The sequence below is a fragment of the Leuresthes tenuis genome, unplaced genomic scaffold, assembly GCF_036924035.1.
Source record: "Leuresthes tenuis unplaced genomic scaffold, fLeuTen1.0.hap1 SCAF_12, whole genome shotgun sequence".
NCBI lineage: Eukaryota > Metazoa > Chordata > Actinopteri > Atheriniformes > Atherinopsidae > Leuresthes > Leuresthes tenuis.
Genome location: NW_027325366.1, coordinates 32,228,427 through 32,247,766, shown reverse-complemented (window position 1 = coordinate 32,247,766; position 19,340 = coordinate 32,228,427). Strand labels below are relative to the sequence as shown.

General features: G+C 43.6%; 2 protein-coding genes across 2 annotated transcripts; one reads left to right on the top strand and one right to left on the bottom strand.

Annotated features, from left to right (window-relative positions):
• The first annotated feature begins 368 nt into the window (after positions 1-368).
• On the top strand, positions 369-9,796 carry coq10b (coenzyme Q10B). Its single transcript, XM_072397568.1, has 5 exons — positions 369-540; positions 5,868-6,023; positions 6,544-6,736; positions 8,676-8,777; positions 8,880-9,796. Exons 1-5 carry the CDS (start codon positions 443-445, stop codon positions 9,045-9,047), a joined length of 717 nt encoding a protein of 238 aa, XP_072253669.1. The 5' UTR covers positions 369-442; the 3' UTR covers positions 9,048-9,796.
• Positions 9,797-13,117: 3,321 nt separating this feature from the next.
• On the bottom strand, positions 13,118-18,949 carry hspd1 (heat shock 60 protein 1). The gene is made up of 10 exons (XM_072397508.1): positions 18,839-18,949; positions 17,195-17,370; positions 16,768-17,103; positions 16,507-16,696; positions 16,234-16,402; positions 16,060-16,159; positions 15,728-15,973; positions 15,475-15,649; positions 15,216-15,394; positions 13,118-14,039 (listed from the first exon to the last, which is right to left on the bottom strand). The coding sequence occupies exons 2-10, from the start codon at positions 17,366-17,368 to the stop codon at positions 13,872-13,874; spliced, it is 1,737 nt and encodes a 578-aa protein (XP_072253609.1). The 5' UTR covers positions 17,369-17,370; positions 18,839-18,949; the 3' UTR covers positions 13,118-13,871.
• Between the last annotated feature and the right edge of the window lie 391 nt (positions 18,950-19,340).

Here is a 19,340-nt window from a genome sequence, read left to right as displayed (position 1 = left end):
AGCAAAAATATTCGACCAGAAGAACGAAGAATGTCCATGAACACCCCTGATTGGCTGCAGTTTGCCTATATTTCCGTGTTTAAGCCAACATGAAGCATCGTTACGGTGGAAAAACCTTTAAAAGTGATAAACTAGACACGATAGTTGCGTATTTGTCTGATTTTTCTAAAAAAAATTAAAAAAAAAATGAACCCGAGTGTGAGGTCAACTGAAACCCGAGCCAACATCTCGTGACTCCCCTGTGCGTGCACAAGCGCGTACACATACGTTAAACTCATCTGCTGACGAAACGCCCTGGCGGCCAATGAAAACGCCCCGTGTTTAAAAACCGACCAATGGCAGGCGTGGAGGGATGTAACCGGGGCGTGGCCAGCGTGCCGAAACTGTCTTGACAGTGAACTTGTTGCGGCAGGCTGAAGAAGAAAGCCGTCAAAGAAAGAAGATGGCGAGAGGAAGCAGGAGCCTTCAAAGAGTAGCGGAGTACCTGAAGCAGTTACCGAGTACAGCCGGTCGGGAAGTGCAGAGCAGAAACAACGTCAGGTAAAGAGTTTGGACTCTTAACTGTCGACCAAACATGGAGGGTGGAGGAGAGGAACACCCCACGTATACAGTCGCATACAGTTGGATGAACGTTACCGAAATTATCGAAGTTATTTGAAGAATACTTGTTCAGTTGTATTTAAACACGTCGGGGTTTAAATAGACACAATGTTTTTTACGGTTTGAAGTTTTCACGGACGTGTTAAACGACAAGAAACTCGTACTTTTTAAAGGCTGGCAAACAGGGGCGTAGCGAGACGAAAAGCCGTGTTGAGGCGCGGGCCCCCAGGCTTTCTAACCCGTTTCACATGGCTTGTATAAATACAAACTTTACTGTGTAAAAGACGGTCCTAATTTCGATTTATATTGGCAGAAAAACAGCCTGAACCCTCAGGGATCGTTTTCCAGGGACATTCAAAAGCTGTGAAACTGTGTTATATTTGTAAATGTAATTTATTTCTACAGCCCTTTACAACTATCCATTTCGGTACCAAAGTGCTTTACATCAGATAATAAATAACGAAAAGAATAGGTACAAAACAATAAAATAACAGTAAACGCAATGAAATACAGCAAAATTGAATAAGATAATATAAAAGTTTCACCATACTACTGGGTATTAAAAGCCATCTGAAATAAATATGTTTTTAGCCTAGATTTAAAGAGGCCCAGGTCAGAAATAAGACGCATCTATTTGGTGTTTTTCATAGATGAAACTAAAGAAATGGGAACAAAAAATGATGTCTGGCTTCTTTGAATGAAACAGAAAGAAATGTGGGCTGGATCAGGAGTTTTAAACAGTGGTGTATATTCCCTTTTATACTCGGCAGATGCCCTTAAATGAAATGTTTTATGTAGAAACCTTTAGTTGAATGAATGCGTCGCTGTTTTTGACAAAGTGAGCCATGAAAATGATTGTTAGAAGTGAGTATTTGATGCTTTTCTTGGGCCAAAGATGGCTGTGTAAATACTTCTCCCATCTGTAGTCGGTCCTCAAATGTTTGGTTTTGACTTATCTTCACCGTCTCTATCTTGAGCCACAGCTTCTCCATAATCTGTAGTTAAATATGAGCTCCTGTGACCTGCTTTAACGCGTCTTTAACCACGTTAAAAACCTTGTCATAGTCGGTCTGTGAGCGCAGCTCCAGCCTCTGCTTTACGTGTAAGTGTGACTGCTCCAGATTCTCAGACATTTCTTCTTCTCCTCACCTGCATGAGGTCAGTACAAAGTGTCAGGTGTATCATGTTTCAGGTAGAAGAGAACCGGTCCTGTTAGACGCCACGAATAGAACAGGCCGGCGGGATATTGTGACGTCACATTAATCTGTGATTAAATATTGAGTTCGGTTTGAGTTTAAGGCCTTCGGGGGTCATTAAGTGTTGTTTTAAGGGCTTTTTGAGGGCCTTTAAGCCTGATGTTTTTCTTTAATCTGAATTTCTTCCTGGTATTTTTGTGTCTGATGTGTCTAATCTGTACTTTTTAATATTTTTTTATCTTTTTGTGGTTATTTGGAGTCATGTGAACATATTTAGTGTCTCTGAGGTTGTTTTTTTGGGGTGGGGGGTGCTTTTGGCTGTCATTTATAGTCTTTTGTGGTTGCTTTAATTGTCTTTGTTGTTTCTCTTATATATCTTTCATTTGCATTTCTTTGAGGGCGTCTTGAATATCTTTGATTTATTTGTCTGTGATAATTTTAAGTTTGAGCTTGTTTTGTGTTTCTTTGTGGTCATTTTTAGTCTCTATGATGATCTTGAGTGTCCTTGTGGTCATTTTAGTCTCTTTTTGATGATCTTGAGTGTCCTTGTGGTCATTTTTAGTCTCTTTTTGATGATCTTGAGTGTCCTTGTGGTCATCTTTGTTGCACTTTCTCCTCTTTTCCCTCGATTTGCTTTTCTTTGTGGTAGTTTTTAGTCTTTTCGTGATAGTTATGAATATCTCTGAGGTGGTTTTTGTGTCTCTGGGATCATTTTAAGTCTGAGCTTGTTTTTGTATTTCTTTGTGGTCATTTTTAGTCTCTTTTTGATGATCTTGAGTGTCTTTGTGGTCATTTTTAGTCTCTGTTTGATGATCTTGAGTGTCTTTGTGCCTTTTTACAGTCATACTGCGGTCTTCAGTTGCTCTGGGCTTTATCTCGTCCACTTGAATCTCAACACTTAGCAACGCCTGAGTGAGTGTGCTTTTCTAAGGGTTGTTTTGTGTGTTTTCTGTTTCGTAGCCTTGAACTGAGATATATTAGCTATCCTTACATGTGGAGGCTCAGGATCGGGGGGCCCCTACCTTCTAGAGCCTGTAAATCTGTTCACAAGTTTACTTTCAATTCTTTTTATATTCAAAGATGTATTTTTACACACAACAGAGCTGTTTATTTTTCCGTTATTCTTTGACCCGATGTGAGCTATTAAAAGTCCTGGACAGAAACCGGTGTACTGTGCAAAAATGTGCTTTAAACCATTTGGTGCCAGGGACATTGTGGAAGAGGGAACCACAGGTGTTTGGGATGCCAGCCAGACCCGACGGACCAATCAAACCATCAGATACATCGAGTACCAGCTCCGAGTTACAAGTTCATAGCTGTGGTAAAGGTTACGAGCCAGTCTGTCCGGTCAGTATTCAGAGTGCCCATTCATGGTGTCGGGGAGGATTTGGTCTGTGCATGATCCCTCAGGCTTTAGAGCAGCACCAGTTTGGGTGAAAAATGGTTTAAAATGCACTTATTTTCTTAATATTTCTCCACAAGCCACATGTTTTAAGCTGGAACCAGGAGATATTTTGCATTTTAGTGAAGGGTAATGAATTGTCAGAGTTATTATTTTGACTTTAGGTTCATGTGGCAGCGGTATTCCACCATTAAAATGTAAGTTTTGCTTCCACACCTTCTTCTATGTTCACATTGTGAATATTGTAAAGGTTTCAGGACCGGGTGGAACCGGCGTAGAAGGTTTGGGGACCGGGTGGAACCGGCGTTAAAGGTTTCTGGGACCGGGTGGAGCCAGCGTTAAAGGTTTGGGGACCGGGTGGAGCCGGCCTAAAAGGTTTGGGGACCGGGTGGAGCCGGCGTTAAGGGTTTGGGGACCGGGTGGAGCCGGCGTTAAAGGTTTGGGGACCGGGTGGAGCCGGCGGTCATGTGACAGGTTGTTGGCTGTTTTAACAGATGCTTCACAGAGAAAACAAAAGGAGGGAATGTTTGTTCAGGTCAAAGTATCCAAACCCCCGAAATATCCATTTTAGCACAAAGAAACGCAGCAAATTCTTTCATTTTAAACCCTGAAGCGTTGAATATTTGCTTGATAAACCAGTTAAGATTACCAAGTCACCAGAATAGTTGGCGAGTAACATTCCTTTGATCAGCTGATAATTAATCAGGAAATCTCAGAGGCTCCACAGCACTGATGTTGTAATCTAAAGCGAACAGAATCAAGCCATTTAAATAGACTGGGTTTGTCTTTAAATGAAAGTTTCAAACAACTCGCCTGAACTAAAACTTCTTCTTCTGCGCAGTTTATCACAAACTTGGTGAGAGAGCAAAGTTTAACTGGAATAAAAGTTATAAAAGCAGTATTCCCTGCAGCCAAAGTCTAGTTTTTGACCCAGTTCTGCAACTTTCTCCCCCTCAGGCCAAACAGAAAGCAGAGTTCATGTCAGACATTATTAAACTCGGTGATGCAGGTCTGTGCAGCGCTTTGTCGGCTGCTGCCCTTGACCTCATTTCAGAATCGTATCCGAGACGGTCTGAGTGGCAGCTATGAGGCTTATGTTTCAGGTGTACAGGTATTACGGGATTATGGGCTCCTGTCCCACTTCGGTTTGGAATAAAAAAACCCACTGAAGCAGCTTTTAAAGTCAGTGGCCAAATAACAGAAAGCATTCGAGGATTAGAGGACAATTGGGGTCAGTGTGACGCCTTTGTTCTGCATTTCCTGCGATGCAGACAATTCCTGCTGTGGGTCTATTTATGTCGACTTATTCGCTTCCTGGAAGAGAAACTGGAGCCGGATTTCCACCTGGATCATTTATGAGCGTCCATCAAGCTGAAAACATTCAAACTTCAGCCGAAACTGCTGCTACAGGGATTAAAAAATAAAATAAAAAATAGACCTGTTGAATATTAATGTAGTCAGAAGCACAAGGGGTGGCCTGATTTTCTTTTTCAGGCTCAGATGTGAAAGTATGTTGGATGTTTTTGATAATTTTGTGTGTTTTCCTGGTAGTTTTGTGTGTTTTCCTGGTAGTTTTGTGTGTTTTCCTGGTAGTTTTGTGTGTTTTCCTGGTAGTTTTGTGTGTTTTCCTGGTAGTTTTGTGTGTTTTCCTGGTAGTTTTGTGTGTTTTCCTGGTGGTTATTTGTGTTTTCCTGGTGGTTATTTGTGTTTTCCTGGTGGTTATTTGTATTTTCCTGGTGGTTATTTGTGTTTTCCTGGTAGTTTTGTGTGTTTTCCTGGTAGTTTTGTGTGTTTTCCTGGTAGTTTTGTGTGTTTTCCTGGTAGTTTTATGTGTTTTCCTGGTGGTTATTTGTGCTTTCCTGGTGGTTATTTGTGCTTTCCTGGTGGTTATTTGTGCTTTCCTGGTGGTTATTTGTGCTTTCCTGGTAGTTTTGTGTGTTTTTACAGTCACATTGAGTGTTTTTGCAGTTATTCTGGTCTCTTTCTCTTCTGCTTGACCCATTTAGCATCCCCCTCTGCGTGTTATGGACACTTTTCCTCGTCTTTTAACTGAGTTATATCCACAGTCGAGGCACCCCAACTTCTCGAGCCTGTAAATCTGTTAAAAGTTGTTTTAGTTTTGTGGTTTTGATGCAAACTTTCAGGTTTTCCTCAGTCAAGACAAGGAGAATTAGTTTTCACCTTCTTTAGCTCAGAATTGTTTCTTTTTTAGATAAAAACCTGACAAATGTGAGCAGTAAAAGAGCTTTTGTGAGTTCGTTTTGGATTTGCTTGTTCATTGATGGATTATTATTGAATTGTGGTGATATGATGATCTCAAAGTCCACAAACACAAAGTCTGATGTAAAGCTTGTGGTTTGGATCGTACATACAGCGGTTTAGTAGCTCAGGATCTTCCTCCTGCTTGTGTGAGCATTCATTCAAAGCAGTTTTACCTCCTGAAAACTGATCCTCAGGAGTCACAGAGATGAAAAACCGCTAAAGAAAAGAGTCAATGTGCACAGAATCTTCCTCTAAGTGGACGATAGTGTTGCTCCATGAGCCCCGGCTGAATTAAAGTGTAACTTTTGTGTTTTTCGTGGACAGAGATGGTTTTTATCTCGGGCTGGGTTCAAATGTCAGGCTGACTCAGAGCTTCACCCCGTGTCCTCTGTTTGTTTTGTGATCAGATACCTGTCGTCATGCGGGATCCTGATGACGCGTGTTCCCCCCCTGCTGGGCGCCGCCATGCCGGGCCGCGGCGTCGTGCTTCCGGCGCGCAGCTTCTTCAACCTCACCGACTCCTTCTCCAAGAAGAAGGAGTACTCTGAGAGGCGCATCATCGGGTGGGTCTGCGCTCGCTCACTCTGTTCATGTGACAAACACAAAGTGGGATTCTTTGGGAGTTTTAGTAAAGCTTCATAAGAGCCCAAAGTTTAGACATTTTTGCTTATTTGAGGAATCGTTTCTTGGAGACTTTTCACCTCTCATGAAGAAGCCTTTCGGATGAGAGCTGATGCGTCTTCCAGAACCAAACAGAAGAAGTCCAGCTGCTCTTTTTGAAGCGTGCCGGTACCGGGGCGCTCAGATGCAGCAGGTTCTGTCCTGTCAGTGTCACCCTCGCAGATCCGAGGGTCACAGCGTCCGTGACGCACTAAATGTCCTCCTGTGTTCCACTGGCGGGTCATAATCATTAAATCTGCAGGTATAAATAGAACAACATGACAGTGGTGCTGCAGTCTGTTTATTTCTGTGTTTCATGTTATCGCCGCTCCTCTCCGACCTCGTTCTGGGTCATGAGTTTGGTCCCGTGGCGGCCTTGTTTAGTGTCTCTGACCTTCACCCCCCCCCCTCGCTGCTCTGCAGGTATTCCATGCAGGAGATCTATGACGTGGTGGCCGGCGTGGAAAACTACCGGCACTTTGTTCCCTGGTGCAAGAAGTCGGACGTGGTGTTCAAGCGCTCTGGGTTCTGCAAGGCCAAACTCACCGTGGGTTTTCCCCCTGTGGTGGAGAACTACACCTCCCTCATCACGACAGTGCGCCCCCACCTCGTCAAAGTAAGATCAGGCTTCCAGCTCACAAAGGCAGAGGGATGTTTACTACATATATTTAGATTTCTGAGATATGAAACTCTGACATCGTCTTATAAATGAACATTAGAAGGAGACAAACACTCATAAGATGACAAGAGGCAAGAAAAAAACAGTCAATCAGACACAATCCAGATGTTCCAAAAAGTTTATAAAAACTTTCAGTTTTTCTATCACAAAACATCAGCTGTTAACTAGGATCAGCTGTTAACTAGGATCAGCTGTTAACTAGAATCAGCTGTTAACCAGGATCAGCTGTTTACCAGGATCAGCTGTTAACCAGGATCAGCTGTTAACAGGATCAGCTGTTAACTAGAATCAGCTGTTAACTAGGATCAGCTGTTAACTAGGATCAGCTGTTAACTAGAATCAGCTGTTAACTAGAATCAGCTGTTAACCAGGATCAGCTGTTTACCAGGATCAGCTGTTAACTAGAATCAGCTGTTAACCAGGATCAGCTGTTAACCAGGATCAGCTGTTTACCAGGATCAGCTGTTAACCAGGATCAGCTGTTAACTAGAATCAGCTGTTAACCAGGATCAGCTGTTAACCAGGATCAGCTGTTTATCAGGATCAGCTGTTAACTAAGATCAGCTGTTAACTAGAATCAGCTGTTAACCAGGATCAGCTGTTAACCAGGATCAGCTGTTAACCAGGATCAGCTGTTAACTAGAATCAGCTGTTTATCAGGATCAGCTGTTAACTAAGATCAGCTGTTAACTAGAATCAGCTGTTTACCAGGATCAGCTGTTTACCAGGATCAGCTGTTAACTAAAATCAGCTGTTAACTAGAATCAGCTGTTTAATTTTCCTCTGTTTGGACCTGATAAGAAATATTTAAACTCTCGCCCATTTTTCCTTTCGTTTCCTTTCTCCTTTAGTTCCACTTTCATAAATCCTTTCCCTGCTGATCCATCAGGATCTCTTTTATCCTTTTTTCTGTCAACAAACTGAATATTTTTACTCCTTTTTGGACTTTATGATCCACTTAATCTGTGTTTTTAACTCAGAAGCACAACTTTAAAGTAATGAATCCCCAACATTTTTAACTGAGCTTTAATTCATGTGTTTTCATCTTTATTTATGACTGTTTACAGATAAAAAGTGGATGTACTTTGGAGCTTTTTGGCCCTTTTTAATAGTCTTAAACCATACAAACAAACTGAATTATGAGGTTAATCAAACAAATTTAAACAGGAAATGTTTGTGGATTTATCTGCTTTTGTGCTCCAGCAGTGTGTAGAAAGTGTATTTCTACCCAACTATCTGCTTTTAACGTGAAATTGGAGCAGTTTTTAACACATTCTTGTGTTCTTTCAGCTGAGTAAATGACTCAGAACTGGTTCTTAAGACCAGAAAAGGCTGCAGCACCTGAGGCTTCGAGAGGAGTCGTGTTACTGTTTAAAAAGGTTTCCAAACTGTGTCGTCAGGGAGACAAATGTTGGACGAACAAAAGAAACGGCAGCTGTGAAAGGACCGGGGGGGGCACCGGGTTCAGCTGCCTTTAACTGAACCTCAGGCCTTAAATCTCTGGTTTCAGCCTCATGGACACCAGCTGACATCAATATTTTCCTCCAACCTTAAAGTCTGTGGGAAAGTTTGGGTTCTCAGCGCAGAGCTTGAAGAGCCGGAGCTGCTTTTACGGGTTTCTTCTTCCAGCAGAAGTTCTGTTTGGTTCTGTTCGGTGCCCCCGGTGGCAGGAATGTGTCGTGTTTCAGGCGTTTGAATTCCCTGAAGTCCAGCTGCCACAGATGAAGGCTGTTGGAGGGTCGTTCTAACCGGAAAAGCGGTTTAGCTGCGTCCCAGGATGTGGTTACGAGGGGGGGGGGGTCATTTAGAGCTTCCAGAAAGCTTTGGATCCTCTGTGGGTCACTCTGCTGATGTTGGTTCTTCTGCTGCTCGACAGGCGTCCTGCTCTGAAGGGAAGCTGTTCAACCACCTGGAGACGGTTTGGCGTTTCAGCCCGGGCCTCCCTGGTTACCCCCGGACCTGCACCGTGGATTTTGCTGTGAGTAGAAGCAGCCGTGACACGTTTCTGCCGGGTTGTTCCTCCGCTTTAACCTTTAACCTTTAACCTCCCGTCCCGCCCCGTTCTGTTCTGCCTCCTCAGATCTCCTTCGAGTTTCGCTCCCTGATCCACTCTCAGCTGGCGCACGTCTTCTTCGATGAGGTGGTGAAGCAGATGGTTTCTGCCTTCGAGCGCCGCGCCTCCAAGATACACGGCGCCGAGACGCCGATCCCCCGCGAGCTCATGTTCCACGAGGTTCACCACACGTAGCGAGAGCGAGTTCGGCCGGTCAAACACGACGCCAAAGAGCCAGAAGACGCCTCCTGTGCTGCACCGGCGAACCACAGTGCCTTCCCCACCACCGCAAACATTTCTGACCTCTCAGCTTTCAGATCCGGCGGCTGATCGCCACCTCGGTGCTAAACTCCAGGTTAGAGCTCACCGAAACTGAGCTCACAGCTGTGCGTCCTCACATCTGGAGACAGCAGCTGCACGTCTGGAGACAGATGCAGCTTCAGCACATCTGGAGACAGATGCAGCTGCTTCAGCAGCACGTCTGGAGACAGATGCAGCTGCTTCAGCAGCACATCTGGAGACAGATGCAGCTTCAGCAGCACATCTGGAGACAGATGCAGCTTCAGCAGCACATCTGGAGACAGATGCAGCTTCAGCAGCACATCTGGAGACAGATGCAGCAAACATCGACTTTTATCCTGAAATGATCTCAATGTGCCGCCTGGAACCAGAAGAGGCTTCACTTTTCCAAAGTTTTCGAGCTTTTCAGTGAATATCTGCTGGTTCCAGCTGCTCTAATGTGAAGATTAGTCCAATTTAATCCTAAAACTGCACACTTTATTTTTATTTCTAACACTTTTTTTGAAAGAATAAGTTCTTTTTTTTTTTTTTAAGCGCACTGTGGGGGAAAACAGGGCATTTTAATCTATTTTCTAACACTTTTAGTTCAGAAAAAATAACTAATTTCACTGAGTTTTATCGTATTCATAAAACATTTCGAAGCATTTGTGTTTTTGTTTACATCTGAAACACAAATGCAAAGAAAGATATTAGAATAAATCTATAGAATATAAAAGATTCTAGAAGTGAAACAGACAGAAAAGACTGTGACGTGAACAGATAAGCTCGTAAATATGAGGGATGAAGCTCGTTAGTCGGTACTAATGAAGCCGAAATGAGTAGATGAATTTATTCTGAAATAAACATCGTCGGGTTCGGGTTGTGTTCAGGTGCAGTAGGAATCCGGACGCTTTTCTGTGACGACTTGAACTTGAAGGGCACAAAGGAACAAAAAGAGTCTCCATCCAGTCATAGACCTGCTGAGCTGGAACCATGAAGAGAACGCACACCTTTAAACGTTACGTGCACGTGTGTTTTCTTTAGTGTGTCGAAGTTTCACGTGCACGTGTGTTCATGTCCGGGTCCAAACCGAGGCCCGTGTGTGTCGCAGCTGAGAGGAAACTGAAGTCGATTTATCTTTAACGTGTTCTGAGCCAAACTTTCAGCTCTCAGAGGGCGGCCGCTTCCACCAAAGTGGTTCTGGAGACAAACTTAGAAGCAAAAGTTCTGAAAAACCCGTTTTCCAGCAGGCGGACATATAAAGCTGCTTCAGGCGGCGCCGGTCGGAATCGTGGAGATGAATCCGGATCAAATAAACTGTGAAAATCGACTTTTATTCTTCCAAATGAAGCTGGAGCAGCAGAGGAGCGCAGACTTCCTGCCTTTTTCTGTCTCCAGGTTGAATTTGTGAACGCTGCTCAGTGAAACCGGGTTTTTAACCCTCCGGGTTTGAACCCGGCCGCCGTCAGAACACAGAACATCTTTATGTCTGCTTCTGTGAACCAAACCGGTGCTGAAAATGTCTTCAGGCTGCAGGAAACCATCAAAACTGTCCAGACAAAGCCACTTCCTGTTTTAATTAACCCGCCAGTCCCTGAACGGGCTGTAGCACCAGAACTGGACCCAGAACCAGAACCACTGTGGATGAGACGGTGCCTCAGAGTTTCTGACCCGTACTGAGCTTTTAAAAGCTTTCTGTACCGGGATCAAAGCTCCGTTCTACGTTTCGGGCTCAGATCAGATTCTTTGTGACGTCAGAACCTTCAGGACCAGAACGTCTCTGGTCCACTCGGATCAAAAGGAGTTCGGTTTCGGGTCCGACTTTAACGTGAGCGATTCAGAACACGTTCAGCGATCAGCCACAACATTAAAACCGGCTCTGTGACATCACTTCCTGTTGGGCTGAGCCTCTTTTTCCAGAGCCTGAAGGTCCGGTTGGGACTTTTCTGGGGGGTGAAATGCTTCCCGTGTGCTCTGACGGATCAGAACCATCAGGAAGGAAAAGGGTTCAGTTCCAGACAGAAGTGCAGCCGAGCCGGTCCGAATCCTCTCCAAACTTAAAGGAAGACGTGGCGTTAATGTTGTGGCCGGTTGATCCAAATAAGCTGTTTTTTCTTGTGTTACGCGTTGTGAGGAAGCCGCACGGCGCCTGCTGGCAGCGTATTTATCTCCATTATTCTCACTTTCACCATATTTATTGTTTAGTTTGATTTAAAGTTTGTGTTTAGCAGCAGAAGCTCTCATTAAGGGGTCACACAACATGTTCCAACCTTCATCTCCTCTCATATCTAACGGCTCCACAGTGACTGACTGTAAATGTTAACTCAGGCAGCTTCAGCTCAACATTTAGTGTGTAAATATTAGATTTAGCATCACTCTGTTTTCTGGAACTTTGTGTAAATGTGTGTCGAACGGCTTCATAAAGATGTACCAACTGCATGATGTATAAAGTATTTTTTTCTAAAAAAAACAAAAACAAGCCGATGTTTTTCATTCGTCACGTGAGAATAGTTGGAAGGACAAAGTTTAACCTCATGACCTGCTGCTCAGTTAAACATCTGAGTCATCACACAGGTCAACGTGTCTTTAGCAGATGATGTGGGACAACAAACCACCACAAAGTCCCCGAGGAGGTGGAAACTGAACTTCTTCATTCAATCAAACCTTTATTTAACCTCACAAAGGTCAGTGAAGACAAACAAACGGGGAAAAGTCCAATTAAACTTTATTTAATCACTAAAAAAACATCTGATCTCAGACCTTCAGCAGCTTCCTTTGACTTTTTCTTTTTTTAAGTTTCAGTTAGGTTAAAAATTACGTTTAAGACCTGAAACTTTATGAAAATGCTCAGAAACTGAGATCAAAACATATTTAAACAAATCAGACGTGTGGATCGGAGCTGAAGGCTTTTAAATTAAGTCTGATTCATCTGAGCTTCGACCTGCAGAATTGATCCACATTTAAAGGTTTTTACTGATTTTAACACATTTAATTACACAACTAACAGACTGAAGATCAGTTATTTTTAATTATTTACAAGTAAGTTAAAACTATTTGCTTTTAATGTAGTTTGACACATTTGACTCCAACTACGAAAAAGTATGAACTTCTTATGAAAAGGTTTATTTTTCTTCTCTTATAAAAAGGTGCATCTTTCTTCTTCTCCTCTCATAAAAAGGTGCATCTTTCTTCTTCTTCTCTCTTATAAAAAGGTGCATCTTTCTTCTTCTCTCTTATAAAAAGGTGCATCTTTCTTCTTCTCCTCTCATATAAAGGTGTCTTTCTTCTTCTCCTCTCATAAAAAGGTGCATCTTCTTTTCTCTTATAAAAAGGTGCATCTTTCTTCTTCTCTCTTATAAAAAGGTGCATCTTTCTTCTTCTCCTCTCATATAAAGGTGTCTTTCTTCTTCTCCTCTCATAAAAAGGTGCATCTTCTTTTCTCTTATAAAAAGGTGCATCTTTCTTCTTCTTCTTCTCTCTTATAAAAAGGTGCATCTTTCTTCTTCTTCTTCTCTCTTATAAAAAGGTGCATCTTTCTTCTTCTCCTCTCATATAAAGGTGTCTTTCTTCTTCTCCTCTCATAAAAAGGTGCATCTTCTTTTCTCTTATAAAAAGGTGCATCTTTCTTCTTCTTCTTCTCTCTTATAAAAAGGTGCATCTTTCTTCTTCTTCTTCTCTCTTATAAAAAGGTGCATCTTTCTTCTTCTCCTCTCATATAAAGGTGTCTTTCTTCTTCTCCTCTCATAAAAAGGTGCATCTTTCTTCTTCTCCTCTCATAAAAAGGTGCATCTTCTTTTCTCTTATAAAAAGGTGCATCTTTCTTCTATCATTCACAGACCTCCACGATTTATTTTGTTGCTTTTAATACATATTTGAACAAGTTTCGATTAAAATTCAAACTTTTGGTGTAAAACCCGTAAATGTTTCCCGGTGGAGATCAAAGCTTTGCTCAGAAATTAAATGAAGCGCCGACATGAACCCAAGTGTTCAGATATTGAGTTTATTAAATAAAAAAAGAATCACAAACACAGACATGAACCAATCACTGCTGCTGGAGCACAGACGCCACCTACTGGCTGCTTTACGACAAAGCAGGTAGTTTCTGTTCAGGACGAAATTCAGATATTCACATTTATACTGTGAAGAGGAGCCCGATCCCTCCTCCTCCTCCTCTTCCTCCGTCCACTGAAGCATGACGGCGAGTAAACATTCAGGCGTTCTTTGTCCGAACACAACAGGCGAAATGCTCAAAGTCTGTAAGAAAACTGCTTTAATTGGATCAAATTACTGATGACAAACATGTAAAAAAAGAACTAAAGAATTAACAGAAATCTACGACAAGATGGAGGTCCTGCTCTGTCTGGTCCACCGAACGGTCGGTTCTGGTCCTTTCAGCCTGACGGGTCGGCGTGGCGCCCGCCACCTCACAGTCGGGGAGACGAGGCGCCGCGAAAACGCCACGAAGCTTTAAAGACGGCGCCTCGTCTCCCCGGATCTGAGGTGGAGAAAACGTGAACCCAGCAGGCTGAAATGACCCCGAATCACCCGTCCAGGTGAACCCCGTTAGCGTTTGAGCGTGTTTATGGCGAGTTTTGTGCAGATGTGAGGAGGGCGCCGTCAGCTCTCAGTCTTTTGAGTCATCAACCATTCGTACCCATGGTCAACTTCCGTGGAGGCGACACTCGGCCACCTCCAGCTCAAATCTGCTGATTCAGTCTGTACAAAGTCAGGAGGGCGGGCTCAGAAACCCATGCCGCCGCCCATTCCTCCCATGCCTCCCATTCCTCCCATGCCTCCCATGCCTCCTGGCATCTCCTTCTCCTCCTTGGGCATCTCCGTGACGACGGCCTCGGCAGTAGAGAGCAGAGACGCCACTCCTGCGGCGTCCAACAGCGCCGTCCGGACCACCTGCCGAGGCAGAAGAAGAGGTTAGAGCGGACGTGGCTACTTCCTGAAAACGTTCCACTTTAAAATAACAATCTGAACCTTAAACAGTTTAAAGTTTGAAGAGATTTTAGGTAAAAAAAAGGAAAGTATTTATATACATTTTAAATAAAAAAAAATTCCATATTAAACTAAAACATAAAAAATTTCAGTAAAAGTAAAAAAAAAAAAAAAAAAAAAAAAAAAAAAAAAACTTAAAAATGTATTTTTTTTTTTTTTTTTTAAAGGTTTTATGTAAATTATAAAAATTTAATAATAGAGCAAAGAGGGAAAAATATATTTTTAAAAGCTTTTGTTTTAATATCAAACTGACTAAAAAAAAGCTTTGTGGAAAAAAAATAAGATATAAAAAATAAACTAATTTTTATAGGAATAAGAATAAAGATTAAACAGAATTAACATTTAAAAAAAATGGTTTAAAATAAATTAGTTTGATTTTTTACTTCTGTAGAATTCAAATGATTAAAAATAATTTAAACTAATTTTATTTAAATAAAGAATTCAGTTTATATGAAACAAAAAATATAAAATTAGCATTTTAGTTAAATAAAAGGTTTTATATATATTTTTTTAATTCTGTGTAAAATATTTTGTCAAATAGTCAATTTTTTTTATCTTTATTTCAAGAAAAATAATTGCGTTTAAATTTTTTAACAAATTTGGGAAAATTTATAGAAAATCTTAAAATTTAATTCAAAATACAGAACAAACATTTTCAGGAATATTTTAATTGATTTATTTTTAATTTGAACATTTTATTAAAAAAGGAAAAATATTTAAAAATATTTTGTGTGAAATAAGTTTATAAATTCTAAATAAAACAGATTTATAGAAATAAAATTTTACACAATCACAAGAGAAAATGTTTGTTTTTAAGTTTTATTTAAAATATTAATTTTGTGGAATCATTTAAAACAAACGGACTTAAAAATAGAAAAAAAACGATTAAATTGGCAACAACATTTAACTTAAAAGTTTGAATCATTTTATAAATAATGTAAAAAACACCAAAACAAACAGTTTTTAAAAACAATCGTTTGTTTCGTCTCGGCTTTAGTTCCATAACGTAACGACAGCCTAACGGCAGTATAACGGGGGTCATGTGACATCACGGCTCGTCAGAAAGCCGCCCGGTCGTACCTTGGTCGGGTCGATGATGCCCTTCTCCACCATGTTGACGTATTCTCCCAACATGGCGTCGTAGCCGACCTCCGGGGCTCCCTGCAGGATCTTCTCCACCACCAGCGAACCCTCCACGCCGGCGTTCTTGGCGATGGTCATAGCAGGAATACGGAGCGCCCGTCTGATGATGTCCACACCTGAGGGAAGGTCCCAAACGGGTTCAGCGGCGCCCAGAGGTCACAGAAGCCGTCGGACACACGGGAGCGGCTTTACTCACCGATCTTCTGGTCGTTGTTGGCGGGCTTGATGGCGTCGAGGGAGGGGATGCAGCGCAGCAGGGCGCAGCCGCCTCCGGGGACGATGCCCTCCTCCACGGCGGCCCGGGTGGCGTTCAGAGCATCCGTCACACGGTCCTTCTTCTCGTTCACCTCCACGTCGCTCGTTCCTCCAATCTAAAAAGCAGAAAAGGCGTCTTAACTTCGTTCTTCCCGGCGTAAAAATGACCGCCAGCACGCCGCGGCGAGTCGCACCTTCAGCACCGCCACGCCGTCCGACAGCTTGGCCAGCCTCTCGTTCAGCTTCTCCTTCTCGTAGTCGCTGGTGGTGTTCTCCAGCTGCTCGGCGATCTCCGCCGCCCGCTTGTCGACGTCGGCGGGGCTGCCGCCGCCCTTCAGCATCAGCGTGTCGTCTTTGGTGATCTGCACCTCGCCGACTCTGCCGAAATCGTGAGCCTGGATGTCCTCGAGGGCCACGCCGATGGTCTCGTCCCCGAACACCTGAGAGGACGACGGCAAAGACAGGAAGTCAGGCGGTGAGACGGCGCTCCGACCCACGACAAACCGCCGTTAGAGAATCAACGTACGGTTCCTCCGGTGGCGACCGCCATGTCCCTCAGCTGATTCTTCCTGTTGTCCCCGAAGCCCGGCGCCTTGACGGCGACCACCTGAAGCCCGACCTTCAGCCTGCACGAGAAAAAAGACCATTTGTGAGACGCTGGTTTTCCACGCCAGGCGGGCGGAGAACAAAGGCGACGCACCTGTTCAGAACCAGCGTGCTCAGGGCCTCGCCGTCCACGTCTTCGGCCACGATGACCAGCGGCTTGCGGTGCTGGTTGGCGATTTCCAGCGCCGGCACGATGCTCTGCACGCTGCTGATCTTCTTCTCGCTCAGCAGCAGGTAGGCGTCCTGGAACTCGCACTTCTGACCTGTTCCACACCGAGAAAACAAGCCAGGTGGTGAAAACGGGTCCGGCGCAGGCGAGGACGCCGCCGCCGTCCTCCCAGAGCTCGCCATGCGACCGGCAGCTCACCTTTGGCGGTGTTGATGAAGTAAGGCGAGATGTAGCCGCGGTCGAACTTCATGCCCTCGATGATCTCCAGCTCGTCGTGCAGCGTCTTCCCGTCCTTCACCGTGATGACTCCCTTGCGTCCGACCTTCTTCATGGCGTTGGAAATGATGTTACCGATCTCCACGTCTCCGTTGGCCGAGATCGTGGCGACCTGAAAGGTTCCACATTCAGTCACGGGCATCCTTCCAGCGCCGGAGACAGCCACACGCGGCGCTTCCTTACCTGGGCGATCTCCTCGGGCGTCGTGACGGGCTTCGACAGCTTCTTCAGCTCATTGATGATGGTTTCCACCGCCATCATGACCCCACGGCGGATCTCCACGGGGTTGGCGCCCTTGCTGATGGTGTCGAAGCCTTCCTTGGCGATGGCGCGGGCCAGAACCGTGGCGGTGGTTGTGCCGTCGCCGGCCTCCTCGTTGGTGTTGTTGGCCACGTCCTGCACCAGCTTGGCACCGATGTTCTTGTACTTGTCCTTCAGGTCGATGCTCTTGGCCACCGTCACGCCGTCCTTGGTGACCTTCGGGCTTCCCCAGCTCTGCTCGATGATGACGGTGCGACCCTGAGGCAAAGAAGAAGAAGGTGAGATGATGTTTTTCCTCCAGTTTCAGGACTTAAACGCTCTAATGATGGAGCTGTGAGACTCGGGTCACCTTTGGGCCCATTGTGACCGCCACAGCGTCGGCCAGCAGGTCCACGCCCTGCAGCATGAGGGCGCGGGCGTCGGCGCCGAACTTCACATCCTTAGCGTAGGCCCGTGTGAGGTGAGGAGCCAGCGCCCGGCTGACGGGCCTCACCTGCTTCATGATTGTAGGTAAACGGAACATCTCTGTGGAAGAAACAGGAGCTAAAAACGCACATCATGTCCCAACGGCACCACCTGGTGGCCACAACATGCTATGACACGAAAACAGCAAATAATTCTCTGCTAAACTTTTGGTTTGATGTTATTTAGTCTGATTATTAACAGATAAATGTTCTAAAACTGCTCAATGATCACTGAGAAATGAGCCAATTCTGACGTATTACAGCATTTACCTTTAAACACACGAGATCATCAGCTGGAGGTAAATTAACTCAAAATGAGTCATGAGACACTTTTTATTCTCATGTTTTTGGTTGAATTAACTGTAAAAATAATCTTAGATGTCACATTTCCTAATTTAGCAAATGCTTTAATCCAAAGTGACATACAGATGAGGAACAAATGACGCTAAAAAAATCACCAAAATGCAGAAGACAAAAGCTTAAAAATGGCCCAAAAAGTTCATTAATATGTTAATAAATGCTACATAAACTATGTAAAAAGCTAATTTAGGCTCAAATATGTCAAATGAAAGGATATATCCGCTTCCTCCAAACGTTTTTATATGTTTGAAGGCGACAACAGAAAGAAAAACATGACAAAAGGGTTTAAAAAGCTGCTGCAGTTGATGTTCAACCTTAATTTAATTAAAACTGCATAACTTAATCCTTTTTGTTGAATAAATCCCACTAATCCGTCTGTTTTCTACTTTTTAAGATGTGCTTCAGTCTGACAGAGCAGAACTGAGCAAGAAATACTCTCAGGTTCATTTTTCTGGTGTTTTATGAAATAATTCGAGTTTTTTTTAACTTAGATTAAAGGCTAATAATGACAGCTGGAAACTATCTTAGTTTTCAGTACTTCAGACAACTTTTCCTACTTAATATTAAAACTGACTATTTAGATACGCAATTGTTATTTTTCATCTAATTTAAGAACTTTGACGTTTTTCATGATGATTTTCACCATTTTTTCCTTCCGTGTTTCGCCTTCATCGTAAAGAACTTAGTTCGGTTTTATTTATTAGTTACATAGTAAAAATATTAAACTGCTTTAGTTCCTGGTCGCCCCCCCCACCCCCCACGTGCGCTCTTCAGGTCGTGCGTCACAAGGTCAAATTGTAAAAGCACGTGCGGAGCAGCCTCCCCATCCCTGCCACATTCATCAGTTACTCAACGTCAAACTCTCACGTTCATGTGGGCCAAAATTAATAAAAAACCGATTAGATAAATAAAAGCAAACCGTTCATTTACATCAATCGGTCACGAGACAGCTGATCAAAGCGGTAATCGGGTTGAGATCAATCGGGAAGCGCGCGGTCACAGTTAAAACCTACTGAGACATTTTTACTCGCACGTCCTTGCAGTCAGGTGGAGGAATCGGCTCCATTTCTATCAAGCTAGCATTAAAAAATACAGGCTCGCGTGGGACGCAAACACCTGTGATATCACCTGTGAGGTTTGAACAGTTGAAACAAAACGCTCGCGCTCACCTGTGAGGTAAAGCCTTGCAGCTGGTACGAGGTCTGTCAGACGGAATGATATAACGACCCGTGGAGAGGAAAGTCGTGTGGAGCTGCGGAGTCTGGACTGCACATGGGCTATCACATCCGGGTTATTAACCGGTGCACCCCGGACTCTGCATACGCCATAACCGCACCAGCTGATCGTTTATTTTTTACTTTTCCAACGAACCAATTTCACCTTTTTGCTCGTAAACACACCAGTTAATAACACAGACTCGCGGCGTGCACGCTCACTTTCACGGTTATGACAGATCTACTCAAAATCTGTGAATTAATGCTCGTTCCGGGGCGGACTGTTCTAGAATTTTCTCGCCTTCTATTGGAGGAAAAAAAATACGGGTCAAAGTTGACGTTGTGCAATATTGCGCGAGCTTGGATCGTATGGCTTTGATATAAATGATTGAAAATGTGATTCAAAAGTCACTCCACCGTGTTTCCATCTCATTAAATAAAGATTTATTTTTTAAAA

What these genes read in the sequence shown, in the direction of transcription:
- hspd1 (XM_072397508.1), bottom strand. Translation starts at nt 17,368, where the DNA reads ATGTTCCGTTTACCTACAATCATGAAGCAGGTGAGGCCCGTCAGCCGG. An exon ending in CTTCATCAACACCGCCAAAG is followed by an intron (nt 16,403 to 16,506) that starts GTGAGCTGCCGG and finishes GGTGTGGAACAG; the next exon opens with GTCAGAAGTGCGAGTTCCAG. An exon ending in ACGGCGTGGCGGTGCTGAAG is followed by an intron (nt 15,650 to 15,727) that starts GTGCGACTCGCC and finishes TCTGCTTTTTAG; the next exon opens with ATTGGAGGAACGAGCGACGT.
- coq10b (XM_072397568.1), top strand. Translation starts at nt 443, where the DNA reads ATGGCGAGAGGAAGCAGGAGCCTTCAAAGAGTAGCGGAGTACCTGAAG. An exon ending in TCTGAGAGGCGCATCATCGG is followed by an intron (nt 6,024 to 6,543) that starts GTGGGTCTGCGC and finishes GCTGCTCTGCAG; the next exon opens with GTATTCCATGCAGGAGATCT. An exon ending in CCTGCACCGTGGATTTTGCT is followed by an intron (nt 8,778 to 8,879) that starts GTGAGTAGAAGC and finishes CTGCCTCCTCAG; the next exon opens with ATCTCCTTCGAGTTTCGCTC.